General features: G+C 37.7%; 1 protein-coding gene across 3 annotated transcripts in view; it reads left to right on the forward strand.

The window, feature by feature from the left end:
* The window catches only part of ARMC3 (armadillo repeat containing 3), an 89,392-nt gene extending 62,755 nt beyond the window's left edge, over positions 1-26,637 (forward strand). For all 3 annotated transcript variants that reach the window (XM_063450784.1, XM_063450786.1, XM_063450785.1), the window contains 11 exons: positions 1,412-1,564; positions 3,357-3,462; positions 6,645-6,894; positions 8,857-8,993; positions 10,153-10,321; positions 10,412-10,512; positions 12,663-12,764; positions 13,919-14,011; positions 19,337-19,531; positions 23,361-23,523; positions 26,339-26,637. In XM_063450784.1, the coding sequence (XP_063306854.1) occupies positions 1,412-1,564; positions 3,357-3,462; positions 6,645-6,894; positions 8,857-8,993; positions 10,153-10,321; positions 10,412-10,512; positions 12,663-12,764; positions 13,919-14,011; positions 19,337-19,531; positions 23,361-23,523; positions 26,339-26,545 (1,676 nt within the window). In that variant the 3' untranslated portion in view covers positions 26,546-26,637. The remainder of the gene's footprint in view (positions 1-1,411; positions 1,565-3,356; positions 3,463-6,644; positions 6,895-8,856; positions 8,994-10,152; positions 10,322-10,411; positions 10,513-12,662; positions 12,765-13,918; positions 14,012-19,336; positions 19,532-23,360; positions 23,524-26,338) is intronic.
* Positions 26,638-27,162: the final 525 nt, after the last annotated feature.

Raw genomic sequence — 27,162 nt, forward strand, 5'->3', positions numbered from 1 at the left:
AGACAACCAAGGATATTGCAAATGGGGTATGTTCAGCCTTTTAAAGTAGCCACTTAGTCACAAACACTGGCCAAAGTTAGCGTTTTTTGCATTTTTAACATACAAACAAATATAAATGCTAACTTTGGCCAGTGTTTGTGACTAAGTGGCCACTAAAAAAGACTGGACATACCCCATATTGAATACCATGGGTTGTCTACTTTAAAAAAATATGTACATGTGGAGTGTGATTCATAGATTTATGACACATAATAGTGTTACAATGTCACTAAATTAAAAAAAATATATATATATATATTGAAACAGCAATTTCCTACTTGTACTTATAGCCCTATAGCATGCAACAAAAAAGCATGTAAACACTCAGTGTTTTTAAACTCAGGACAAAATTTTGAATCTATTTAGCAGTTTTTTCATTAGCTTTTGTAGATAAGTAAAAGATCGTTCAATTAAAAGTCCAAAAACATGTTTTTTTTAAAATTTATTTTTCACCATATTTTATTATTTTTTGTAAAGTAAAATATACAAATAATGGTATGTAAAGAAAGCCCTTCTTGTCCTGAAAAAAACAATATATAACTTGTATGGGAACAGTAAATGAGAGAGAGGAAAATTACAGCTAAACACAAACACCACAAAAGTGTTAAAACTGCTCCGGTCCTTAACGTACAACATGGCCAAAACAGGCTGGTCCTTAAGGGGTTAATATAAATTTCAAAGCAAGTAGAGCATCACATGAAAAAAAATATGTTAAAAGTAGATTCTTTAAATGTTTTATCCAATGGTGTAATTTCCAGATATAAGACTGCCCTTCTTAAATGAGCTGAATCACCTCCTGATGTGGTGAGATTCTACTGTAGAAGCTTAACATCCTGTGAATTTTGTAATTATTAATAAATGTGTTAGTTTTGAATATACTTATGAATGCATCACTAATATAAAAACCAGAATGGACCATAACCACTTTCTACAAAGGTTATATGTCACTTTATAAATAGGAGTAAAATTCCATTTTGGAATAAACACCAGAATATTTATTGAGACACAAAGGAAAAATGCATCACAATAAAAGCTGGTATACATCAGACCAGTCGTTCATAGACAGAATATCGCATTGTGTATACAAAATAATAATGCCTCGTTTTACATTGTTTAAGATGTCATGTAAGTTATCTCAAGAGCAAGTGCTATGTAAAAACAAACAAAAAAATACTCATAAACAACTTGCATTATTAGGTGAGTATGAGATAGCTATGATAAGATGCACGAAGATAATTTCACCGTGTTACAGCATGTCATAAGGTAAATTAAATAAGGAAGGGTGCAACAGACAAAATGAACAGTGCATAATTATAAATAAAAATATGGAACTGTTATCTTTTGATATCTGTTGTTTGTCTTTGCTCCCTAGATGAGATTAGGAGATTCTTCCATGAACAAGAAGCTGAAACATCTCTGGTCAAGATGCTGGCCAATGAGAACGACGGTGTCAAGGCTGCAGCTCTACTCGCTATTTCTGTTATGTGTGAAAACATGGCGAGCAAAGAGATCTTGAATAGAAACGGTTAGCGGCATGCATTACTAGTATCGTTAATACTGAACTTACATATTCTACAATATGAGAATGGCACGTCCCACACGTCAGTAAAGATAATTCGTGCTAGAAACACAAAGGTTTACCAAGTCGAAAATAAAAATAAATGATAAGTAATGAACAATATGGCTGTCCCCGATGTTATCCTCTAAATTGGTTGGGGAAAAAATTGAGCACCTGCATATCTATGCACACAGAAACACACATCTGGCATGTGTGTATGTGTAAATATCAAAGTGTGTGTGTGTGTATATGCATAAATAGATTACAATAAAGGTAGAGAACTAGAACATACACTCGAGGCATTGAAAACATCACTAGAGTCAGGTGCATCATTAGGACAATGAAAGTGTAGTCCAGCATGGGTCTGAGAAAATCCAGTATTATCTACGCAGGTCTCTCTTTATTCAAGTCCAGATAGGGTTCGGGAATGAAATACATACTGAATGTTGAAGCAATGGAGTTGCCAACATGGTGTACCCTAAATTGTGCAGCTCTGGGAAATTTGAATTATTGCAGTAAAACTCACAAGGTTGTCTCTTGAATTTTTATTTCTTTGATCAATCCCTTATTAATCCAAGTTTGTGCCCAAAATTGCTGATCTTACGTATTGTTAGCATTTTTAGCCTACAGAGTTCAATGTTTAGTCTATGGTAATTTCCAGGTTTTCTCTGAAATTGACAGAAAACACCCCAAAACAATTCGGTATGTTCACTAACAACACAAGTAACTTGAGAACTGACTTTCAAACCTGAGGCTCAGTTTGACAAAATCTCCACATCAGGTCTGTTTTTGTATTATTATTTTTTCGAGTCACTTGTCATGTTACCACAACTCAACCCCAACTTTTCAATCCAGGTTTGGGGTTATCTTTTTGCCTAAAAAAAGGGCAAGATCAGGCTGTGTAATTATTTGTGCAGTGTGCAATGAATTGTTCAGTACTTTGCTTTTCTAAGCTAAAGGAACATTATAGTGTTAAGAATATTAAATTGAATATTAAAAAAAGGTGGAGAAATGGTTTAAACCTACTATTTTTCCAGCGCTGAGACTCACTCAGTGCAGCCGCCAGCCCCTCCTCCTGCAACATCATCTGGCAGGTGTTGCTTATTTGTCGACTCCAATGCTTCTCATAAAGGAGCATTGGGAACAAGAAGACCACGCTTTCTATGAGAAGCATTTAGAGGAGGTGACATGTGAGTAACAAGTCTGACTAGCCTCGTCAGCACCTCTAGTGGCTGTCAGCAGAACAGCTAGAGTTGTGTTTGGCTCTGCAGTAAAAACATTGTTGTATCTACAATGGTGCACATTGCAGAGCTAAAATGACAGAGGCTCTGCACCCAGAACACGTCATTGAGATTAAGTGGTCTGGGTGCCTACATGTACTTTTAAGTTGCTCATGTAAATGTATGCCCAGCAAACACAATGTATGGTCACTTGAGAGTTAAATCCCCAAACCTTTTAAAGTTAAATATAAGTTATAGCTCAAGGGTTTAAACTTGAATGGGTCCGTCTGCACCTGCAGCATATCTGAGACCCATAAAATTAATTTCTCATGATTTACTGCTTTTGGGAGAGACAACATGGGTGCATTGATGTGGGTGTTTGACATTGTGTGCCTGCTCTCAGTTGTTTTAATAAAGACAAACATGGGCACATTTGGGAAATCTAAGTGTAGGTTCAGCCGCATAGTTTTTAGTTTCGTTATGTCCTAAATTTGCTACTCAGACACCACCCAATGTATCTTTAAATCTGTTTCCAATAGGGATATCTCAGATAGTTGCTTTGTTGAACCGAGAAAATGACGGAGTTAAGGAGGCAGCAGCGTTTGCCTTGGCCAATCTCACCACTGCATATCCAAACAATGCCAGGTAAGGGAGCACCTGTATAAGGAGAAATGATGGCAAATTGTTTAACCCTTTCAGAGCTGGATACCAAAACCCTTTCTCAAAACTTATTCTAAAGTGTTAAAAGATATCTCACTGTTATCGGGTTATACCTTGCTTTAAGCAGAGTCTGAGATAGTATAATGCATTTTTCTGTTTCATATAATTGTCTGCTTTCATATTAATGTCACATAATTAAAATCAAGCTCCTTGTCTAACTGAATGAGTAATCCCTGTCATCCTCATCTGCCTCTTTAACTTTTTTTAATTGAAAAAATTGCATAACAATTATTGGACACATGGAATGAATAGCTGGAACATAATTCAAAAACATATCTGCAATTACATGTGTTGATTACTGTTCATGGGTACATTTTTTTAATTATGTAAATGTTTTGCATTTATTCATTCATCCTTTGCAGAGAGATTTTATGGTATACTTTTCTTTCAAAATTTCTGACAGCAATGGTGGGTGGGCTTTTACTACCCCTGTGCTCCATGCAAAGGGCCTGAACAGAGACCCAGATGATACATTTTTTGTTCCTCCAGTGCTGGATTGGGAAGGGAAAGGTAAGATGGGCTAAATTACCCAAACTGGAAGAACAGATGATTTGGAGAATTTTTCCAATTGGGGAATTTTGATCTACAATTTTACATTTCGTGACAATTCACTATTTAGTGATTAACCCTGCCTGGAAAAACAAACAAACAGTTAAAGCGACCTTTATCACAAATTATTGCCGTTATCATACTTTCAGCCAATGCAATTAGGTCTTCTTACCATCTCATCGAGAGCTAGATTCTTATCTCTTTAACAAGTTTGATGGAATTCTCTCATGAGAAATATATCTGGTCATTTTGCCTTCCTTCGTATGGTAGTGTCATGTGTTTTAGTGCAACTGACACAGTTTTTTATTTTCCAGAGTTTTATTGGTGTGGAATTACTTAATTTATTGACTTAATCTGGTTTCTCATGAAACTGCTGCTGTAACTAGCTCTTAATAAAGTGGCACTATCGTGATTCTTTTTTTCTTTCAGTTTTCCGTCCCTTATGCATATTTTATTTTATCTTAATGATTATAAGCCCCACTTGCCTTAATTTATATTTATTATCTTTTTATCATTGCACCGGATCTCGATATCTGGAGGCAGCCATTCTGTCCTACTTTGCCCATGACGTCTGCAGTTTGTGTGATTCTTTTGACTGATGGATTGTGGGTAAATTAGCTTACAATTTGAAATGGAACCTTGCTGAAGCTCCAGCCATTGTCAATGTTTGCTAGAGATCCCACTTTATCGACTACACACTATCTGTGGCATCCTGACCCTTTCTTAGATATCCCTTTTGTCTCACTGAAAGTTAACATTAGACCTTGCTGTATTTGTTCATCGTTCTGTTGTTTCACCCCTACCTTCGGAATAGGTTAATTTTGGACCACAATTTGTGAATAAACATTAACTGAGTATATTAGTTCTCTATAGGTTATAGATGGTTTTAGAAACATAGAATGTGACGGCAGGGTCCATCTAGTCTGCCCAATTTTCCAAATACTTTCATTAGTCCCTGGCCTTATCTTATAGTTAGGATAGCCTTATGCCTATCCCACGCATGCTTAAACTCCTTTACTGTGTTAACCTCTACCACTTCAGCTGGAAGGCTATTCCATGCATCCACTACCCTCTCAGTAAAGTAATACTTCCTGATATTATTTTTAAACCTTTGCCCCTCTAATTTAAGACTATGTCCTCTTGTTGTGGTAGTTTTTCTTATTTTAAATATGGTCTCCTCCTTTATTGTGTTGATTCCTCCTTTATTGTGTTTTGTAACACATAGATATGAATATGATCAGCATTCACAACAATATCAATTAATCAGTCTTGTCAGTCACTGTTTGGTTGTGTTCATCGAAAACGTAAAAGGTAAACGTACTGTTCATTTCGGCTGGGCCCTGCTCCATCGGCTGTTCCTGTTAAATGTGGTTTTGTCAGAATTAATAGTTTGTCTTGGTTTATCTATTGTACTGTGCTGCACTATTGTAATTGTAATGGTTGGGTACATGACTCTATGCTAGTCATGCATTTAACCTTTTCCTCTCCCTTTAAACGAATACTCAAAGAAGCATAATAACTACAACATATTACCTGGGGTCCACTACAACCTTAGTGAGAGCTAGAAGCTCTCTGTCTGAGCTAAGCCTGATGGTGCAAGGCTTAGTTCATTGGCTGAGAATGATGAGATGACTCTTAACTCAGATTGTGTAGGTTGTGGTGGAGGGAGAGGTGCTAAAGAACTTTCTAAAACAGATTAACTCTTTACAATGGAGGAGGGAGCGTCAATGCACTCCTGTGATCATGACCACTGCACCATGTTGTAAAGGTTACGGAGTTTGGTGGGTTCCATTAATAATTATTTTACCGTATACTTTGCCACACGCTTCCAAAAAAATGAGGTTTAATTAAAAAGAAATACTGGATTAGAGTGTTCCTTTTTATAATGTTGGGAGAGTTTTAAGCCGCATAACTGTGGTATGTGGAAAGTTAGGGCAGCTAGAGAATTATGTAAAGCCGTATATGAAGGACTTATATTTTATAAATAGTCTGTTTTAAATACTACTTATTAGTATAGATTAAGTGGATCTAATGGCAAAAATTACAACCACGACTGGTTTAATAAAATGCATTTCTTTAAAGTTGTCTTTCATTTTTTTGTTAGAACTTTACTGCCATCTATTGGTCATAATGCGATATTTCATTTATTTAAAGCCGCAATCAAACGTTTAAGTCTAGAAATGTAATTTGGACTCATACTGTTAACCCATTTCTATTTGGAAATAAATGGTTTGTATTCTAGATCTCATTAACTGTCCGTTAGTTTAATCACACAAAGATGCAATCAATCCCCAAATCAACTTCACACGTGCAGTTTACAAATATATATATTACTGCTTTAAAAATGAACAAAGAGAAACTATGCTTTAAACAAACTTAAAAATTACACCCTCATACGTTACATTGCTTTTCTTCAAAGGGAAATTCATGGTCTGAGGTCTTCAACATCTTCTAGTTACTGTATATATGGTTTTATCTGTGATCGGTTTTATCTGTGATTGGTTTTGCTGAAACTTTTTAATTATCACCTAAAGAATTTTTTTCCTTCTTTTAATTAGAGCTGTAGCAGAAGCAGATGGTGTTAATGCCTTGATTAATCTTCTGTCGGATAAAAAAGAAGACCCTGTAACAAACGCGTGTACTGTACTAATTAATATGGCTACCCAGGAACCTCTACGATCCATTATTCAAACCCATGGTGTAATGCATGCTCTTGTCGAACCTTTGCGCTCTGCTAACAATATGGTGCTCAGCAAAGCTACCCTCACTGTTGCAGCATTTGCATGTGATGGAGACTCAAGAACAGAGGTAAGGAAATGTCAATGAATACAAGCTAGCTTACACATTAAACATTGTTTGTGCTCATACCTTCTCTCCAACTCTTCCCTGCTGTCTTCTTCTGTTCCTTTGCTGCTATCATCTTCTATGTTCCCTAATTTTGTGGTTCACGGTGATATTTACTTTCATTGTTATATGTTTATATATTTGATATATTGTATACCTATAGTAACTTTTTCCACAGGGAGTCACTGTATTGTTCTCAGATCTGTTTTATCTGAAAAATGTTAAAGGGATACCCCGGACCCCATAACAACTTTACCTTGCTGAAAAACTTTATGTGTGAAGAGTGTGTCCTCTCTTTTTCATTTTGCAAAAAGTGCAGATTTCAATAGAAATTTCAAACTTTTATAAATAATCTGGTTACACCCCCTTGGCTTTCAAGCAGACAACAGGTCCTGTTACTTCCTGGTTTTGTTAGCTTAATGAGGCAGCAATTGCTCAGAGGACCTGACCTGCAAAGACTTCTCATTGAGCTGCATTGGGAAGTCTGTGATTGGACAGAAATTCTGGGTGGGGTTAGAAGGAGAGAGCTTGGAAACGCTGCAGACAAGAGAGCTGCAGCTTTTGCAAGCTGGTTTTAGATCTACCCCCCATTGAACAAAAATAAATGATTATATGCATGCAAGCTTTCATTTGGGGTATATCTACTAAACATTGATTTTTATTTATTTTGTGTTTGGGCAGTGGAGTGTCCCTTTAATGATTTATTGTTCTCATTAAACCAGTATATTTAATATTTTACCTTCAGTAACTTCCTTGCTAAGTCCAGAAAATAAACACACAAGTCCATAAGGTTCAAACTGGCACATATACCCTGCTGCTGCTGCTGTTACAGGAGGTTTTTTAGAAGTAGAATGCTTGTTTTAACTTATTTATGGTAAAATTATGTCTTCCTGATTCTCCAATGCAGTAGACTGTGAGCACTGTTTTGAAGCAGTTTGACAAAAAACACTTCTGCATTAGCAATTTTGTCCATATTTACTTTGAGAGCATCGGCTGCAGTGCTCGGCCAATCAATGCCATGCGAATGTAGATAAACTTGATATTGCTAATGTAGAAGGGAAACTAGCACCATAACCACTACAACAGCATGAAGGGATTATGATACTTAGATAGCCTGTTTACACTTATAGCTCCCGTTTCACAAAAAAGCTCCATGGCTGTATATGCTTTCTTTGATCCCTTTATCACTAGTGGATTTCTATTACACCAAAATAAATAATGTGACTAAACTCTCAGATCTGACAATCTGATAATATGTATTTCATCAAATCACCTTACTAGTGAAACTTTCCATATCTTATCTGTTCTTCCGAGTTCTGGGCAAAACTTAGTGTCTGGGAGGTGGTCTTTGAAAGGACATATAAATATCCCAGGGAGGGTAAGAGATCTCCCCCTGAGGTGTTTAAGAAAAAACCCACAATAATGGTTAGAAGAAAATGCCAAACTATAGTGTGTAAATTCAAAACTTGGTCCCAGGGTTTGAGCAAAGAAAAAGGGGATGATGATAATTTAGAATACCAGCCAGGGACATTCTATCAGGTAAACATTATCGGTTACATTGACTGAGTGGAGTAAAGTAGGTGGGAGGAGAGAAAAGCAATGTGTTCTTGTAACACTCTAATTTGTGGAAGTAATATTTACTGTGACTATGTTGTTAATCGTTGATAACAGTAATGCATTATATTAACTTTCTTGGCTTTTGACCATTAATGCGCAAAAAGCAAAATTAAACAGAATTTTCCACGTTGCATTTTTTCCCCCCATGATTCATTTCTATGCTGTTGTTTTCAATTGTGGGTGGTTAGGACACTTCTCCTTTAGTGATATCAAGGGTTATAATAAGCAAATGTGTCCGGTTCTGTCTGTAACTATAAACAATACCCACAAGCTACAGGTTTGCATGTAATCTGCATATGTTGTGCTTAGTTCAGAAACGCAGGTGGATTAGAACCTCTTGTGAAACTTCTTTCCTCCAATCACGATGAAGTCAGGAGAAATGCATGCTGGGCTCTTGCTGTATGTGCTAATGACGAACTCACAGCCGTGGAACTGTGCAAATTAGGGTAAGAGACTCTTGCATCTAAACGAATAAACAGCTTGTTATAGTGGAATTTTGTAAACAGAAGAGAACACTTTTCAATATGTTAAGCTAGTAAGTTTAATCACATTTTGCATTGCTTCACATTTAACTGGGCACATATAAAATTATATTGCCAATTAGATACAAAGTCCCCATATTTGTTGCTTCAGAGGATATCAATAAAATACACAATGTGGCGTCTAGCATTAATAACATTATACATATAAATAAAATGATAAATCATAGGAGTATGGACTTTGCGACCTTGCTTTCAATGATTCCATGTATAAGTTACCATTAGAAATACAGAGGGGATTAGCAGAGCACTGTTTGCTTTAAATGGTTAAAGTATATTTCAGTATAGCCTTGACATTCATTAGTTTTAAATCTTTACATGAACTGGAAAGTGTTAATCACATGCTTGCATAGATTGTTTCATTAACACTTGTAATCAGATGTGTGGATACGATAATTATTAACATACACTACACAGATCGATGATTATTCATCTGTTAATTAAATGCATGCCTCTAAAAAAAGTAAAAGATGTAGAAACAAATAGTATGGGAATTTCATTGGGTTCGAATATGCGCACCCAGGCTTCAGTGCTGACATTTTTCCAAGTAATAATACCCATTTTTATCCAGTGTTCACTGCATTTTTTAATGTCTCCTTGTATAATGGTCATGTGGTGAATGTACCAGCATTACATTATATTAAGGCATTGAAAGCTTGTCAAATCAAACAAATACGAAAACAATAAAAAATATTAATAAAATAATAAATCATTTATTTTTAAAAGTTTGTCAACCAAAGTCTGTAGTTAAAAGCAAAGTTATAACTAAACCTCGTTTATAACTTTCTTTGTATTGCAACAAAAATGGGACAAAGCATCATTTACTAACCTATGCAAAGACAAAGGGCTTTGTTCACTAAGAACAGATTTGTAGTGCATTGAAAACCGAATTGTAAAATGTAAGATAAGATAGTCGAGTTGTGACTGTAGCTGAGTTGAAGAATTTTTCCAGATCAGGTATTTTTCCTAAATTTTCCAGCTCAGGTTTTCACGTCCCTGGAATGTGTTGTTTATTTAACCAATAATAGCCTGAAGTGATTCTTATAATAGTTTTGTATGGTTTTAGGGCACTGGACATTCTCCAAGATCTGAACCTGTCAACGAGCCGAGGAAACCATTTTAGTGAACTGGCATACGACAAGCTACTAGATAACAATTTGTCTCTGAAGTACAGTCAGAAAGGATGCTTGTCTTACAACAACCTCATTAACGATGGCTTTTATGACCACGGACGGGTATGTTAAAAACATATACCAATTCACAGGGATATTTTGGTGCCGTGTGAATAATCTTGTACTGGAATAGTGTATGCTATCTCCCTGCAGATCAAACCAGAAGCAAAGCTGCTGTCTCTAGAAGAACTATGCAAACAGCCACTGAATCAAAACCGAGCTATTATTATAGTCAATTCGAGATGTCCTGAGCTGTAAGTAATATTTTTTATTATTGAAAATATCACCTTTATTTACCAATGTCCTGACGTCTCATGCCTAACCAATGAATGTTACACATTGATCCTTGAAATGGTTTTGATTTTTATTTTCGAATATAGTTTATTAAGAAACATTTTTAAAACGTATAAATTAAACCATACATATTTTCAATGAACGTACAACACAATATATGTTTACATAAACAAAATAACAATATTTCACAATAAATATATCTTATTAAATACTATTATTTGAATTTTGTTCCTTGTATAATGACCCATAACCCTTAACAATTGTGTTAATAAGTAGTAATTAAAACTAATTGTAAATGAAATATATATAAAAAATAAATAAAAGTTTGCACTTATGTATAAAAATAAAAATAATTAAAAAAAACAACAACAATAAAAGTGGGAGGGTGGGGGAAAATCCACCTTAAATAGTTGGTTTTGAGCTTAATTCTGAATGTACTATTATCTGTATAACTTTCATCTTGACTTTGGGTAGTAGAGCCAAGTAAAATAAGTCCCATAACTGCGGCAGATTAACACGATCATTAACTTTCCTCATGAGAAAAACATTTAAAGGTTATATTCCTTTTTAACCTCCTTTTCCCGTATTTACCAATAGTAAATTAAGATTGTCTTGCAACTTTTATTCTCCAGAATAGAACTGAGAACCTCTTTAACTGGTAGAATAACAGGTGATCTCCAATGTCTGGGGACCACTGTAGTGGCAGCAATGAGAAAATGTTCAATAATGATCTTATCTATTTTTGCAAGTGAACTTGTGATTTTTTTTTTTATCAAAATGTTTTTTTGTGTTTGCTAAATCATTCTTTTTTTTTCTGTCTTATTTATTATGTGTAAGAATACAAGTAGTACAACATGTTAAAAAGGAATGCATTTATAATAAATTTTACAACAAACAGAGCCATAAACAGAGCTTATATATAGCCTTGCAATGTATAGTTTAAATTTCCCAAACTACGATTTTTCACAATTTTAGGTGCATGACTTTTTGTAGAATTGTAAAATTTGCTTAAAGGGACACTCCAGGCACCCAGACCACTTCTGCCCATTGGAGTGGTCTGGGTGCCAACTCCCACTACTCTTCACCCTGCAACTGTAATTATTGCAGTTTTTTTATAAACTACAATAATTACATTGCAGGGTTAATTCCACCTCTAGTGGCTGTCTACTAAACAGCCACTAGAGGTCACTTCCTGATTTCTAGCAAGGATTTTCATTGCCGCGCATGCGCATTAGGTCTCCTCAGCCGGTGGACAGGATCAGTCTCGCCCACCGGCCAAAGGAATCAGTAGGAGGAGTGGCGCGGAGGAGGAGACAGCGACGAGGGACATCGTCGCTGCCTCAGGTAAGTGACTGAAGGGGTTTTCACCCCTTCAGTAACCGGGGATTGGGGGGTGGGAGGGAGAGGGTACCTCCAGTGCCAGGAAAACGGATTGTTTTCCTGGCACTGGAGTTTCACTTTAACTGTTTACATCTGTGGTATTTGTGCATTTGTGTACAATACATGCCATGTAATACATATTTAGGGCATTCATCTTTAAATTTTGCTTTTACTGGAAAAAAAACAAAACAGGTTAAAATGTAAAAGTTTATGGGTTAAAAAGACAAACTGGGGTTAATGAGAAAACAAACTGCAAAATGTAGACACAAATCTTTGTCTAAATCTTAGTCACAGCTCCTCCCCCTCCCCTCCCCTCCCCCCCCCCCCCCCTTCCCCAAACCCTCTCCATGTCTCTTCAAAACAAAGTATAGCATAGCATCAAATATAGACTATATACCATTTGCTTGTGTGTCAGCTAATCCATACGAATGCTGTTTGGTCCTTGTATTTATTTTGCAACATATTATAGAGATACACATGATGCTGCTGACAGAATATGTGACAAAGTGGGTAATTCACAGACTTGTTACAGGCTGATTATGTATCCCTGTACCAGATTTCATGTCACATTGTCTAAGCAATAGGAATAACATAACCGTGTCCATGAATATTTGTTTCCCTGTTACATTTTATTTTATTTTGCTTTTGATATTCTATTCCATTTATATTTATGTATATATATTTTTTCTAATAATTATAATATCAACATGCAATATAATTATAATTTCAGAGCCTCTGCTGTATCACCTACCCCTGATGAAGAGAAGCGAGAATCATCTTCTGATTTATCACAATCCTCTCGCAGCCTTAGTGCTTCTAAAGAAAAAGGAAGGTATGATCTGTTACTCAATGTTCTCTTATAAACCCTTTTTTTTCTGCATTACCTATCATACTAACATTAATAAGAGTTGCACTGACGTTTACCCTGGAGTTTGGAATATTTGTGAATTGAACAAAAAGGGTACATTCTAAATCAGGGGTGTCCAAAAGGTAGATCCCCAGATGTTGTAGAACTACAACTCCCATGATGCTTTGCATTCCATGAATGCCTTTAGAATGCCAAGACATCATGGAAGCTGTAGTTTTAAAACATCTCGGGATCTACCGATTGGGCACCCCTGTTATTATTATTAATATTATTTTATTTATTTATATAGCGTCAGCAAATTCCATAGCGCTGTACTGTAAATGTCTCTGTACTTTATTAAAGATAAAGAGAGATTTTTATATTGTTTGTATTTAGCACTCTTTTAGCATTTCAATGTTAAAGTAACTAATAGTCATTTTGTAAAGGTCCTGTCGCCATGAAGAAAATCATACAGATTATGGGATACTAAAATAATATAGGGCAGTGATTAGCCTGTGGCCCTTCAGCTGTGGTTTATTACATGTCTGCTGATGCTCAGCTATAATTTAACTCGTATAGAGTATTGTTTCTGCATGTGGGGGTTTTACAAGTTGGAAGAAACAGTAAGCCCTGTGTTCACAAAACATTGTGCACATCTAAACGTTTGTACAGGTTTTTTATTATCCCATCCCTAAAAAAAAAAATGATGAATCTACAACCATAATGCAGTTCAGTAATCACTAATGCAGCTCTAGTTCAGTTCTAAAATGAAATACACAGTTTATATCAATGATATTATTTTTTGCGTCCTCACCATACCATAGCCAGAAAGTTTGTCTTTCCTCCTTACGTTAGCCATGGGCACAGGGAGAAAGGTTTTTAACCTGTTAATAAGGCAGACATGGTAAATGATGCAAAAAGTAAGGCCTTATTCATAAAGTGTGTAGAGATTTAGAAAATTGAGTTAAACCATCCAAGGAGCAGGACTGAATACATCAGTGCCATCAACAATAGTAGAGGGATTTTACTTGTCAATCACCAGGTACCGAGTTTCTAGCTCAAACTCTGCATGTATCTGGGTTTGCTCAATATATCTGCTTGCAGTGAATAAGGATTGGATTATTCTGTGTCATTACCAGGGCCACTACTTCATCTCCTGTAGAAGAAAAGCCTGTTTCTGCTGGACGATCTCCTTCACTCAGTAGAGGTGGTTCTAAGGACAAGCCTCCAAGGTATTTATTTTGTATAACACAGAAAGGTGCATTCAAATGCTTTTTGGGGGCTAACACATTTGTTTCCTTTAAAAATATAGCCCACAAAATCTGAAAGTCATTTAATTCTTCAACCCCCATTTATACTTCTTCGGAAATTATTCACTGGTTGTGTGATCTACTTTATTTAATGGTACATTTGTCATTTTCATCAGCAAATCTAACGTGCAAATTTTACAAGACGGACACTCCAGTTGTTGTTAGGAATAGTTAGGGTAAGAGTTATTTAATTCTATGTTTTAAGACTAGATTTGACAGCTCTAGCCCTACAAGAGTCTTTATGGGTGGAAAGAAAGGCATTATGTCCAGGCTCATCGGTGCCTTGGCCTAATCTATCATATTTAAAGAAAAAGAATGAATAAAGCACATGTGAAAACCTAAGTGGTAAGTAGATATTGTTTCTCTTTGCCTGTAAAAATAGACTGCTCTCAGTCCTCCTAAATTCCAACACTCCAGACTGTAAGTATCTGAAGCATCTGAATATTAAATTAGTTCAATATGTGTCTCACTGAACACAATTCTATTTATTTAGGTTTTTTTGGCATTAAAGATTAGTCCAACTTTTAGCTCTCCAGCTGTTGTCACACTACAATTCTGATCATCCCCATTCGCCAAGTGGGCTGTTGAATGTGGCTGGCAATCACAGTCCTCAAACAAACAGCTGGAGAGCAGTGAGCTGACCACCCTTACACAAAAGCATGTGTATATAGCCCAGGCAGATGTTTTTGCTTTCGCTAATTAATCGAAAACATGCGCGGCTTAAAATTATGTACAGTTTTATAGAGGATTCAGAAATCCTTTGCTGAAAGACATATGTGCCATGGGATGTGTCAGACAATTTTATTTTGTTCATGAGTTAACGAATGTCTAAATCGAAGCAGATGTGCTTTGTAGCAAGAAGGCTCAATGTGATGAATTTCAGGGTAACATATAAGCTTTTACGATTCATGGAGTCCAGCTCAATTGAAAAATTAAAGTTTATTTAAAAAAAAAAAAAGCAAACCTTTTATTTTTTTTCAATATTTTTTATTGTGAAAATAGAAACTTGCTTTTGCCTCTTAGATGACTACAAAATATAAATCTATTACAATATGAAAATATCTAAACCATACGTTTCATTATTACATTGATGTAAAAAGTATCACTAAATAAATTTCTGTATTGTATTGTACAATAATTGGCGTACGTCCTCAGACGCTAAATCATATTGCTGAGGATAATGTTTAACACAAGAAACTCTTTCAAACGCTGAGACTTTTTTTTTTCCCAACCTTGGGTCATGTGGTTAGTTTCCCTTCAGGTCTGTCAGTGCGACATTAATCTATCTGTCCAACTCTGTGAGATTTATAGCGTTGAACCTTTCTTATATTCAGTTTTTATTGAAAGAGAAACATCCCTTGTGTGTTTTTATGTCTTCCCATACAAATGGCATTTTTGTATGTCACGTTAAATTGCAGTAGCAAGTTTTTTAATCCAACTGAATGACAGAGGGCAAGTATCATATTTCAGAATCCATAACATATACTATTTATTATTTATTACTAACATGATGAATGTAAGTGCTGTCTTAAATTGCCATATAGTTCTGCTATTTATCCCTAAACAAAAAAATATTTACAGGTCTACTCAAGATGGCTGCTTCAAGTTTGTTCTTGCTCGTAATATTCACTAAGAGTCAAGTACAGATTACTGACTTTGGTAGTCTTGAAACTACCCAAGAGCCACCTTGATGCTGATTGTTTCTTAAATTCTGCCACCTAACAGCTGACTTGAAGCAGTGCCATCTTAACAGCATTATGGGCCCCCAGGCAAAGCAGTGCACTGGGGCCCTGCCTACACAAAAACTCACAGGAATAAAAATGTAAATTATCGATAAAATTAAGCTTATATTCATTGGTACCTTCAACAAATGCAATACATACATACACACAGATTGCTGAATACTCGCACACATCGACTGCTGAATACTCGCACACATCGACTGCTGAATACTCGCGCACACACCAACTGCTGAATACTCGCACACATCGACTGCTGAATACTCGCACACAGCGACTGCTGAATACTCGCACACACACCAACTGCTGAATACTCGCACACATCGACTGCTGAATACACGCACACATCGACTGCTGAATACTCGCGCACACACCAACTGCTGAATACTCGCACACATCGACTGCTGAATACTCGCACACATCGACTGCTGAATACTCGCACACAGCGACTGCTGAATACTCGCACACATCGACTGCTGAATACTCGCACACAGCGACTGCTGAATACTCGCACACACAAACTGCTGAATACTCGCACACATCGACTGCTGAATACTCGCACACAGCGACTGCTGACTACTCGCACACACAAACTGCTGAATACTTGCACACACCGACTGCTGAAAACTCGCACACACCGACTGCTGAATACTCGCACACACCAACTGCTGAATACTCGCACACACCAACTGCTGAATACTCGCACACACCGACTGCTGAATACACGCACACACCAACTGCTGAATACTCGCACACACCGACTGCTGAATACTCGCACACACCGACTGCTGAATACACGCACACACCAACTGCTGAATACTCGCACACACCGACTGCTGAATACTCGCACACACCGACTGCTGAATACACGCACACACCGACTGCTGAATACACGCACACACCGACTGCTGAATACACGCACACACCGACTGCTAAATACTCGCACACACCGACTGCTGAATACTCGCACATACCGACTGCTGAATACATACACACAATCCGCTGAATACACACAAACACACACAAAGACTGCTGAATACACACACACAGACTGCTAAATACACACACACTGGTGAATACCCACACAGAGACTACTAAATACACCTATACTGCTGAATACCCACACAGAGACTGCTAAATACACCCACACTGCTGAATACACCCACACTGCTGAATACACCCAGACTGCACAGAGGGGAGCAGTGTGTGTGTGTATGTGTGTGTATCTGTGTGTGTGTGAGGGGTGCTGTTTGTGTTTGTGAAGGATGCTGTGTGTGAGAAGTGCTGTGTGGGGAGGGGGATGCTGTGTGTGTGTGTGAGGGTGCTTTGTATAAGGGGTGTTTGTGTGTGTGTGTTGCAGAATGTAAGGGGTGCAGGGAGCAATTTTTTTTTATCATTTAAAAAATTAATAATAATGAATAATGATTCATTTATGCCCCCCTTCTTCTTACCTTTGGTGAAGGAGGGGAACACACAGCTAGCACTGGTGGTCCGGTAATGAATTCTGTAGAGCCTGCAGCTCCTCTGGCTGCAGGCGGCCTCTTGTCCTCCCGTGCGCAGAATGCTGTGTGGAGCATTGCCATGGCTACGCTCCCCACAGCCTTCTCGCGCGAGGAACGCTCTTCCTTCCAGGTTCCTCCTCCTGCCTCCGGGTACTCCCGCTGTCTCTCCCTTGTTTGGATGGGCCTTTGGACTGGTGAGGGATATCTTTGATTAGAGGGCCCAGTGGAAGAAAACAGGGCCGACTCTCTATTGGCCGGCAGGGGAGAGCAAAGGATCTCCCATGTCAGCCGGGCACATGGGCATCGCGGTGGGGCCCCCGGGCAACTGCCCAGCGTGCCCATGAGGAAAGTCGGCTCTGACTTGAAGTCCTCTGTGTCAGAATAGCGTAATGCCTTAACATGCAGAGCTAATGTCAAGCCTGACTAAGGCAGGATAATAAATGGACAGTAGCATGTCACTGCTCCTTATAGATGGCTCTGCTTACCACTATAATAGGAAAGGCATACCAGCTTGAAATAGGAAAGGTTATACAGAGAAGAAAGCAAAGCTTCCTCCAAGGAAACAAGAAGGAGAGAATAATCAAGGAAAGCAGAGGTCAAGTGTAACAAAAGGAGAATAAGTAAGGACTAGTTGAGGTCAGATACCAGAGAATCAGAAGTGTAACATGCTCTCAGATAACCAACTGGAAACCATGACAGGACAAGAGCTTAAAGCGGCAGTCACGCCGAATTTACCTTTCTCCTATTGTTTCCTCTTCTCTTACTTTCTCAGAATCCGTTCTTCTTTTCTTTATTTTTTTCTTTAGAACATAAGACAAAATAGGGACTACTTTGTCTTTTTCCTACGTCTTTTTCTCTGACACAAGGAGGAGCTTAAGTCAGCTCCATTTTCTTTGTCAGGGAGGATGGTAAGTACTTTCTTTGCAAGAAACTGAGCATCTGAATTGACACATTCAGAGAGAGAGCCATAACATAATGCAGGATTGTAACATCCAGACTCAGATATGATGCCAGAATGAAATATCAGGAGTTAGGCAAAGTGACAACACAGCACATTCTCTCTCAGTAACCATATAGTTGGCATCAAGAGTACTGATCATTAAAGAACAATCAGAAAGCAGTCTGAAGGGGGAAAAGCAATATGTCATAAATTAATAAAATTACCAGGTGTCCCTGGGTACCACTAATTTGGGATAGCAGAAAAATAACCTCCCAACTTCCCCTTCTGCTTTGAATTGAAACCTAAGAGGCTTATAAAGCATAGTACTATTGGATAGCAGAAAGAGCCAGAAAAAGAGGTATCACTCAGAGAATATTATTTCGAAATATGCATTGACTGCACAGTCTGCCTTATTTCTGGAACATCAAGCCATACACAAGTTACTCTTTGTCTTAAATTATAATGATAACCATCCAACCATTGTGTTAAATAAAATTATGTTGAGTGTATATTATCAAAAATAACCTCACAGTGAAGGTGCAAGTAAATGAATCCCGGCATTTTCATAGATTAATCAAACCAGAAAACAAATATTACTCCTATTGTTTGGTTACTACATAATTTGTTTGTCAAAACAGTTTTGCCGCACAGCAAACATAGCTGTCAGTTCCACTAACTGTCTGACAAATGCCAATGCTGGATTCTCATCATGTCTTATTGCATCTGCCCAAGACTACGTAAAGATCGTTTTTTTGGGGTTTTTTTATTAAGTCTTGCAACACCTAGTTTGCATATTAGGGTTTATTTTCTAAACAATATTCATTCTGTACTGTATAGTTTTAAAAATAAGGAAAATTTACAATTATAGTCGCTTTATTTAATCCTAGAGAAGGATTTGGTGATGTACCATATTGTAGTGTAAACAATATTTTACCAGGAACTACCATAAGTGAGATTTTTTGCTAATTGAAATTAACTAAAGATTGTGCTTTTTCATGATTTAAAATTTGTTAGTTTTTACATTTTAAAATATTATTTTTATGCAACGTGAAACTCCGTATTTCAGCCGGGGAAGAGTCAAGGGGAAGAAGGAAGAAGAGAAGCCAAGGGAAGAAGGTGAAGTAAAAGTCCCAGAACCTGTGGTCATGAAGCAAGAGTGGTCTCCGCCATATGATGAAGAGTTAAGCAACTACATCATGGAAGCTTCAAAAACAATTCTTCCTCTTACTTCTGTCAAAGAGAGAGTTGTGGCTTTAGCTCAGTAAGTAATAATATTTGACATTTCTAAGGGTTGTGAAAGATTGACTATACTGTAGATTGGTGTCAAATAGTCTGCAAATCAATAAGGCTACATTTTCTATGTTGGGATAGGGAGATGCCATTGGCAAAGCTTAAAATAGTTATACTAAGGAACTTTATTTAACTTTTACCTGCAGAATGGACATGCCTGATATGTGTTTAAAACTGGGTAAAGCAGGGAGAAGAGCTATTAATTCCCTCTCCCACACCTAGAGACAAGAACGTTTAAACCAAAATGATAGCAATCAGTTAACAATAACTGGTTCAATCCTTGAGAGTTTTCTTGGGTACTGATAGTCTTTTTTTATTTTTTATAATTCTTTATTTTTGTTGTGCAGTAGATAAACAGTTAGGCATTCTAGACATTAATTGATAACTGAGTAGATGGGTAATCTATATAACAACATAACAATGACGAGTTGTCTGCACTTTTTATGTAGCTAATAGTCTTTTTTTGATAGGGAATATAAGCATTATAACCATTTCATTGCATTGCATAGTCTATAGTGCCTGGATTCCCCTAGTTCTCTGTCCATCCATTCAGTGTTAAGCCATTTGTTTGAGCAGTTTAACACTAAAGGCCTCCCACAGCTCACGGGATGTGTGGCTAAGGCAGAGATTGCACACTTCCTTCTAGCCATACTGAGTCATCCCAGCAATGGGTGCGGTGATAGGCTGAAAGTGATTCAGCTGAAACTCTCAACCAATCATAGCTCATTATTGCTGCTTAGGCTTACACTTTTTCATGCTTATATCAAAGCAATATATTAATCTGAGCACCTTCCTTTCTTGTTTGGGGTCACCTACCCCTGAACTAGTCTTTAGGCAAAGTCTGGAACCTATACCGGCATCTCTGTATTTAGTACTTGACATAGTTGTATCTAAGGGAATATTGGAATCCAGGCACAGCTGTGTAAAGTGTCATGTTCTAGATTCGTCTAGTAAGGTCAGCAGTTATACCAGTATGTTTGTACAGTTGATTTAAAGATTCAACTTTAGTGGGGTAGGCAAAATGCAGCCAGAGAGACAGTCTTTGATTGAAGTAAGTACTCGTGCCTCCTATACAAATCTGGCATTGTAGGTCAATGAGGCCTTGTCTAACCCTTTTGGAAGAAAACATTCAAGCTATTTTGGTCTAAAATGTGCAATTCCCTTAATTCTTAACAAATCCCCAGTTTGGTGTATAAATACAGAATTCACCTGGGAATAGCACGGTTTAGACTAAAATACCTGAATTGTAAAAATTATCCTAGTCAAATACGTTTTCAGATTAGATTTTTTGGCATAAAATTTTGAATTGAGTGAATCCCAGGCAATTCTTGGTTTATGTTATAAAACATGTTGATGTGTTGCTATGCCTTTAACTTTTTTGCTGTTTTATAAAACATTAGAAAGATACACATGGATGCTCTCTTATAACCAGTTTTAAGTTAAATTGTGCACTCATTTCTGATGAATGACAAAATGGAAAATTTGAGTATTTTTAGTCAAATGAACTATACAATTGGTGCTATCTAAGAACTAAATCTCTTAATTCTGGGGCGGGGCCGGGCCGCCGAACTGAATGGTCGCAGGACAGACCAGCTCCTGCAAACCAAACACTATTAAGCCTGAAAACCGGGACTTTTGATAACTTAAATGACCCACAACTGCGATCCTCGGTGCATGAGGGCCACCGGAGCCGAGGAGAGGCTTGCTCCTGGAGTTTTAGTCCCTCGGGGGAGAGATCTCTGCCGTACCAAGCGGGACCTGCCCGGCGTTGAGTGGAGTGGAGAAGCTGAACCATCGCGGGCCCGGTCCCGATCCCCCTCTCTGGACAGGGGGGGTTATCCCGGTCCTTAAGCCATAACAACACTCGGAGGCAATACCACGCCGCCACATGGGCCTAAGGCCCAAAACAAGATGGCCGCCAGACCTGAGCCCGCTTCACCGAAGGCCTGCTTACAGCCTACTCACATGGTGGCCCCGCTTGTACAGGACTCTGAAAAATTGTGCACACAACTCTGGACAAAGCAGCAAAAGAACGGACAAGCTCCTGTCCATCAGTGCCAACCTACCGGAGAACAATGCATGGAGCAGCCCCAACTGTGTGTCCCTCGGGCGATACCGCCGAGGTGTAGATACAGACGGACGACACAACCTGAGCACCAACCCCCGACGGCACAGCCTCCAAGCCAGCTACCTCTTACCAAAACCGCAAACTACCCGGGAGGGTCCCTGTCTGCAATCACCCCGCAGAAAGAGGACTTTGAGCAAGCAGTGCCGGATACACGTAATAGAAAGCCCACACACTCGGGATCCATCGACCAGCCAGGAATGGCCTCAAAGAGGCACTGCACCAGAGCGGCCGTGGCTGGGGCTCGTTGGAGCGACATGATCAAGCATGCTGGACTCAGTCCTACCGCACATCGCAGGGTGACCTTTGGACACAGGGATGTAGCTCCCACCTGGGCATGGGCGCGAAGATCGGCTCTGATGCAGAATCACAGCTAACAATCTAATCACAGTCTGGGAGACCACCATTTCCTAACCGGTCTGGAGGGGGCAGGAGGAGGCCCAGGCTATGACATGGCGATACACTCTATCTCCTTACCGGACTGTGGTGTTGGCTGACTATCAGCTGTAGAAGTCGTCCTTCATCAGCTTCCAGTGCTGTAGAGTCTGGCTGTAGTCTATGGTTATTATGTTGTGTTTAGTTTTGCATTGCTCAGCGGTACATATATATATAAAATGTCTCTAGCATGTTACCTACTGGTTATACTTACCCTGTAATACCTGATAAGCTTATCTACTAACATGCAACATACAATAAGTCTGTTTTGATGCATTTCAATGTACCTTCGCACCTTTATGTCCATCTAATCGCATACTACAAACTGACGTTATTAGTTTACCTTGCTTGCTTTTGATACTAGCCAGTGACAGCTGAACCTGCTCGTGTCTATATGTTTAACGTTGAATCTACCTAACATGTACCTCAAACATCTGACCTTAACACAGCATGGCAGCATGACATGATGGGCAGCGATAGGGCTGTAGACTGACCTCATGAGTATTAACCATACCTCCATGACAAAGACCGCACAGTTGCTAGGATAAGCAGACCATGAAGTAATGGAAAAATAACCTGACATGGCAAGACAGAGAGGCACTAGTCACATTGGATGAACCACGCTTGACTCATTGACTCTCACTTTAGCCTGTTGATAATACGCTATCGTTCATCGACACACAAAAATATAAAATGAGGCATTACTGTTCTGAAAATGTATGTGAACACTGTTTGCACTGTTTTGGCCCTATTTTGTAAATCACTTATGCATTTCCCATTCTTTATTCTGTACCCCTCAAGTATGCCTTAATAAAAGAAAGATTGACAAAAAAAAAAAAAAAAATCTCTTAATTCTGTAAGTTAAGCATCAGCATATTTTAGGATTAACCGGCTCTTCACATGTGATCCTAACAGTGTGCGTCTAAATATCCTTTGACTCTAAACTACATAATCATTATATTTGCTTAATTTCGGCAGTCTTTAAACTAAAATTGATTTCATCTTAAGCTTTTATGTAGGCTTTTAATCTTACATAAAATGCAGTTCAACAGACAAGATGCTCAAATGACTGACTGCATACACTACCATTTTAATTCCTTTAATGATCTGAACATAATTGCAGCAATCACTCAATGGCAGTTTGAAAAATGCTACTTTTGTTTTTCAATGATACATGTAAAAAAAATAGAAATGTATAATAAAAATGTGAAATTGATGGACCTGCTTACATTTTATGAAGGTTTGTTGCCGAGAAGATGGGGGGCCCTATTGACAAAGATCGGCTGCATGAATTCAACTGGGAACTGCATATGAGTGATCTTAAAATTCAGACGCAGAGCAATGTTATACAAATTGGCAAAATTAAAAAAGGGACCTTCTATCATCGAGCATTGCTCTTTAAGGTATGTACTAGTTGTACAGATAGCTATGGAAAAGCTTTTTATTTTTTTATTTTATGTTTTTAAATTCTAGACTGGTTGTAACCAGAAACTATTTTGGAAAATAAAGCATAACAACAAATCTACTTTGGTACTATTTAGTAAAGAAATGTAACATTGGCCAGGTAACTGCATGGTTGCAATATATGTGGCTATTTTGGTCTTAATGTAATAGATAAATAGTGGTCTACCTGTTTAGCATACTAACAAAACAAAAAAAGAATTTAATAAGCAGATAAAATAAATAATGCAAACAAACTAACAGAGGAATTATTTTAACCAAAGCTTTGTGAAGAACCCCAGATTTTTTCACCTAATGAACACCAAAAATCAAAGAAAAAAAAAATCTATATTAGTATTTTATTTTTAAGTTCCTTGGAGAATGTGATACATACTTATACATGTACAACCTCAACTGATGTCACGGTGACAGTGAATAATAGTGCACTGTTTTTGGACTCGAGAATACCAGAAGATATATGAGGTTATTCACTAAAGACCGGATTTTTTTTCCACATGGACAAAATCCAGTAAAAATTACCAAATTTCCACCACAATAGTAATTCTCATATTTATTAAAGCCAGTTCTGGTCTGTACTCGCCCTGATGCATTTGGTATCTGTATTAGAATTGTTGCTTTGGCATTAAATCCCATACAAAGTATACGGTTTGGAATATTCACAAAATTTAGAACTGAATGAATCCAGGAGGACGCACGTTCACAAATTAAAATTTTAATGAGACACTGTAGTCACCAGAACAACTACTGATTAATGTAGGTGCTCTGGTGTGTATAGGCTGTCCCTGCAGGCTTTCTAATGTGAATACTGCATTTTCAGAGAAAAGGCTGTGTTTACATTACTGTCTAGGGACATCTCTAGTGGCAGTCACATAGACTGCTGTTGTTTCCACACTTTGCATGGATGTGCTGGACACTCCCCATAGAGATGTATTGATCCAATGCATCTCTATGAAGAGATGCAGATTGGCGCAGTGCGGCGTCTTGCAGCATGTGCGCATAAGTCTCACAGTGCTTTTCCCTTGGGAAAGCACTAGATTGGCTGTGATCATCAATTCTGATGATATCCGCCCAGTAGGTGGAGCAGGGATGGAGCCAGTGCTGGCAGACCCACACGGCGCTGGAATAAAGGTACCGTAAGTTTAATTAATACCTTTTTCAAGGGGGCCAGCCAACAAATCTGTGTTGTTAACAATATACAAACGTCTATTGCTGACCCTATAGTGTTCCTTTAAGTACTATTTGCCACCTGGCAGCGCTAATAAGCAGGCAAATAGTGAAAACCCCTCATCAATGAGAGGGTTAATTAAGTAATGAAAAGGCTTTCTGAGTTAAATTGAAATGTTGACGCATATTTTCAAATCTGGAATAAAAGTAAAGTTTTATATGTTTTTTCCCCAAAGTCCTAAGAGTGCTATCATTTTGTTTTGTATATCCTTGATTAACCAGCACCATGCATTAGTATTTTGATCCTAGAGGTTTTTAGTTATTATTTACTTATATTATATAAATATATTGTGTGTGTATATGTAAAACATGCAGTATGTATATACACACATACATGTACATCTACCAGACTATATCACCATCTAAGGGTAATTTTTTTATTTAATTTTTTACTTGACTATTACTATTCTTCATTAACAGCCAGGTGGTTTCATATTATTAATATATTTTATTGCAATTTCAATCCTCTGTCACACCTGGAGTGCAATAAACTATATAGAGTGAAGTATATTTATTCAGCTATGTCACACATGCACCTGTAGCATATAATTGGTTAAGTTAATGATCACATTCAAATAATGACATAGTTCTAAACTTTTTACTTAAACATAAACTTTAAAGAATGATTATTTATTTCTAATTCATATGTAACACAAAATGTGTTTGTTTTGCACCAACAATGCTTTTCTTATTACTGGCAACACAAAATAATAGGGGTTTATCTTTATAGATGTTGGACCTAAGAAGTGATTATGTTCTGGTAGAAATCAATAATAAGTAGATGTAACCATTTAGGAAAAGTTATTTTATATAAAGGCACACTATAGGCACACATACCATTTCATCTCATTCAACTGGCATGGGTGAAATGCAGTGCAGTTATTACATTGCAGGATTAACTGCACCTCTAGTGATTGTCTTCCAGGCAGCCACAGAGGCGCTTTCTGGTCCTTAGCGGAGTTCTACTTCACTAAAGGATGTTGGACGTTTTCGCGATTTGCATGAGGACGTCTAACATCTTCTATGTTACCCATAGGAAAGCAATGATTTAATGCGCGTGGCACTCACCAAACATGCACATTAGGTCTCACCGTCGTATTGATGTTGTGGGAGGAGGAGACCTAGCCAGCGCCGAGAGAGCCTCAGCGCTGAAAAAAAAGGTAAGTAAAATATTTTTTTTGCTCCATTTTAGGCAGAGGTGGGGGACCTATAGAGGTAGGGATTGAGACACTATAGCATTAGGAATATGGGTTTCTTTTCCTAACACTATAGGGTTCCTTTATTAGGAACCCTTGGCACATCGGACCGTTGAGACCATTGTAAACTGCACAATTTCACAAGCAGCTTAACTCAGAATCAATGGTAGTGCATCCTACACTCATGAGCATTATCCTACATGACATCATGGGAGTGTTCACTAGATCAAATCAGGTTTTAAATGTCCTCTGAGCTCTCACCTGTATAGAAGCCATATGTATTTGAGTTTCACATCCTAACTCAACCTTAATGCCCAGCATTTGCTTACTTTCTTAGGTAATCGCAGATCGAATTGGCATTGGTTGTTGTCTTATCCGTGGAGATTACGGCCGGGCTTGGAATGAAGTAAGGTTACTTGATGCAGCTCACCAAGAAGGAACTCGAATGAGTCCTCCGACTACATACATTGTTGACCTAATGTTTCATCCAGGCTCTTTACTGAAGGACAACAGTGCAGAAGCTGACCGATATAAATACATTTAATAAAAATGTCTCTGTAGACTTGAATAAAATCGCACTAATTTAAACATGTATTATTTACATCATATTTGTGTTATTTCCTCTTTCTATATCATAAACCGTCAAATAAACATCTAAAATATGGCGATGTTGCTTTCATTTCTCTTGCAAAACAATATTTTCTTTTTACTATAACTTTAATGAAATGATTAATTAACAATTATTTGGTCATAGATCTTCTACTTACATTTATAGTAAAGCAAAGTAGCTAAATTAATTACGTTTCAATTACAGAGCTCGTAGTTCATAATATAGACATGATTTAAATGATTGTTAAAAAAAAAAATAAAGCCAGGTGTATTAGACCAACATTTGATTAAAAAGACAAGCTTTTGAAAGTATTGCTTTTGACTTGTTAGAAGCCAAATGACTTCCTAGTTTGCTACTTCATACACGCTATTTAGTTTGGGACACATTTATCGTTATAGCATGCATTTTACCGCTGTAAGAATACATGCATTTTAAAAGAAAGAAGTAAAGGGAGCATTGGAGAGAGAGAGAATAAAAAAATAATTTATCAATGTTTCATGGATCTGATCTGTAATCTGATTGGCTGTTGGTTGTGTTCAGGCAATCAAAAA

Source organism: Pelobates fuscus, chromosome 4 (genome assembly GCF_036172605.1).
Source record: "Pelobates fuscus isolate aPelFus1 chromosome 4, aPelFus1.pri, whole genome shotgun sequence".
Lineage (NCBI taxonomy): Eukaryota > Metazoa > Chordata > Amphibia > Anura > Pelobatidae > Pelobates > Pelobates fuscus.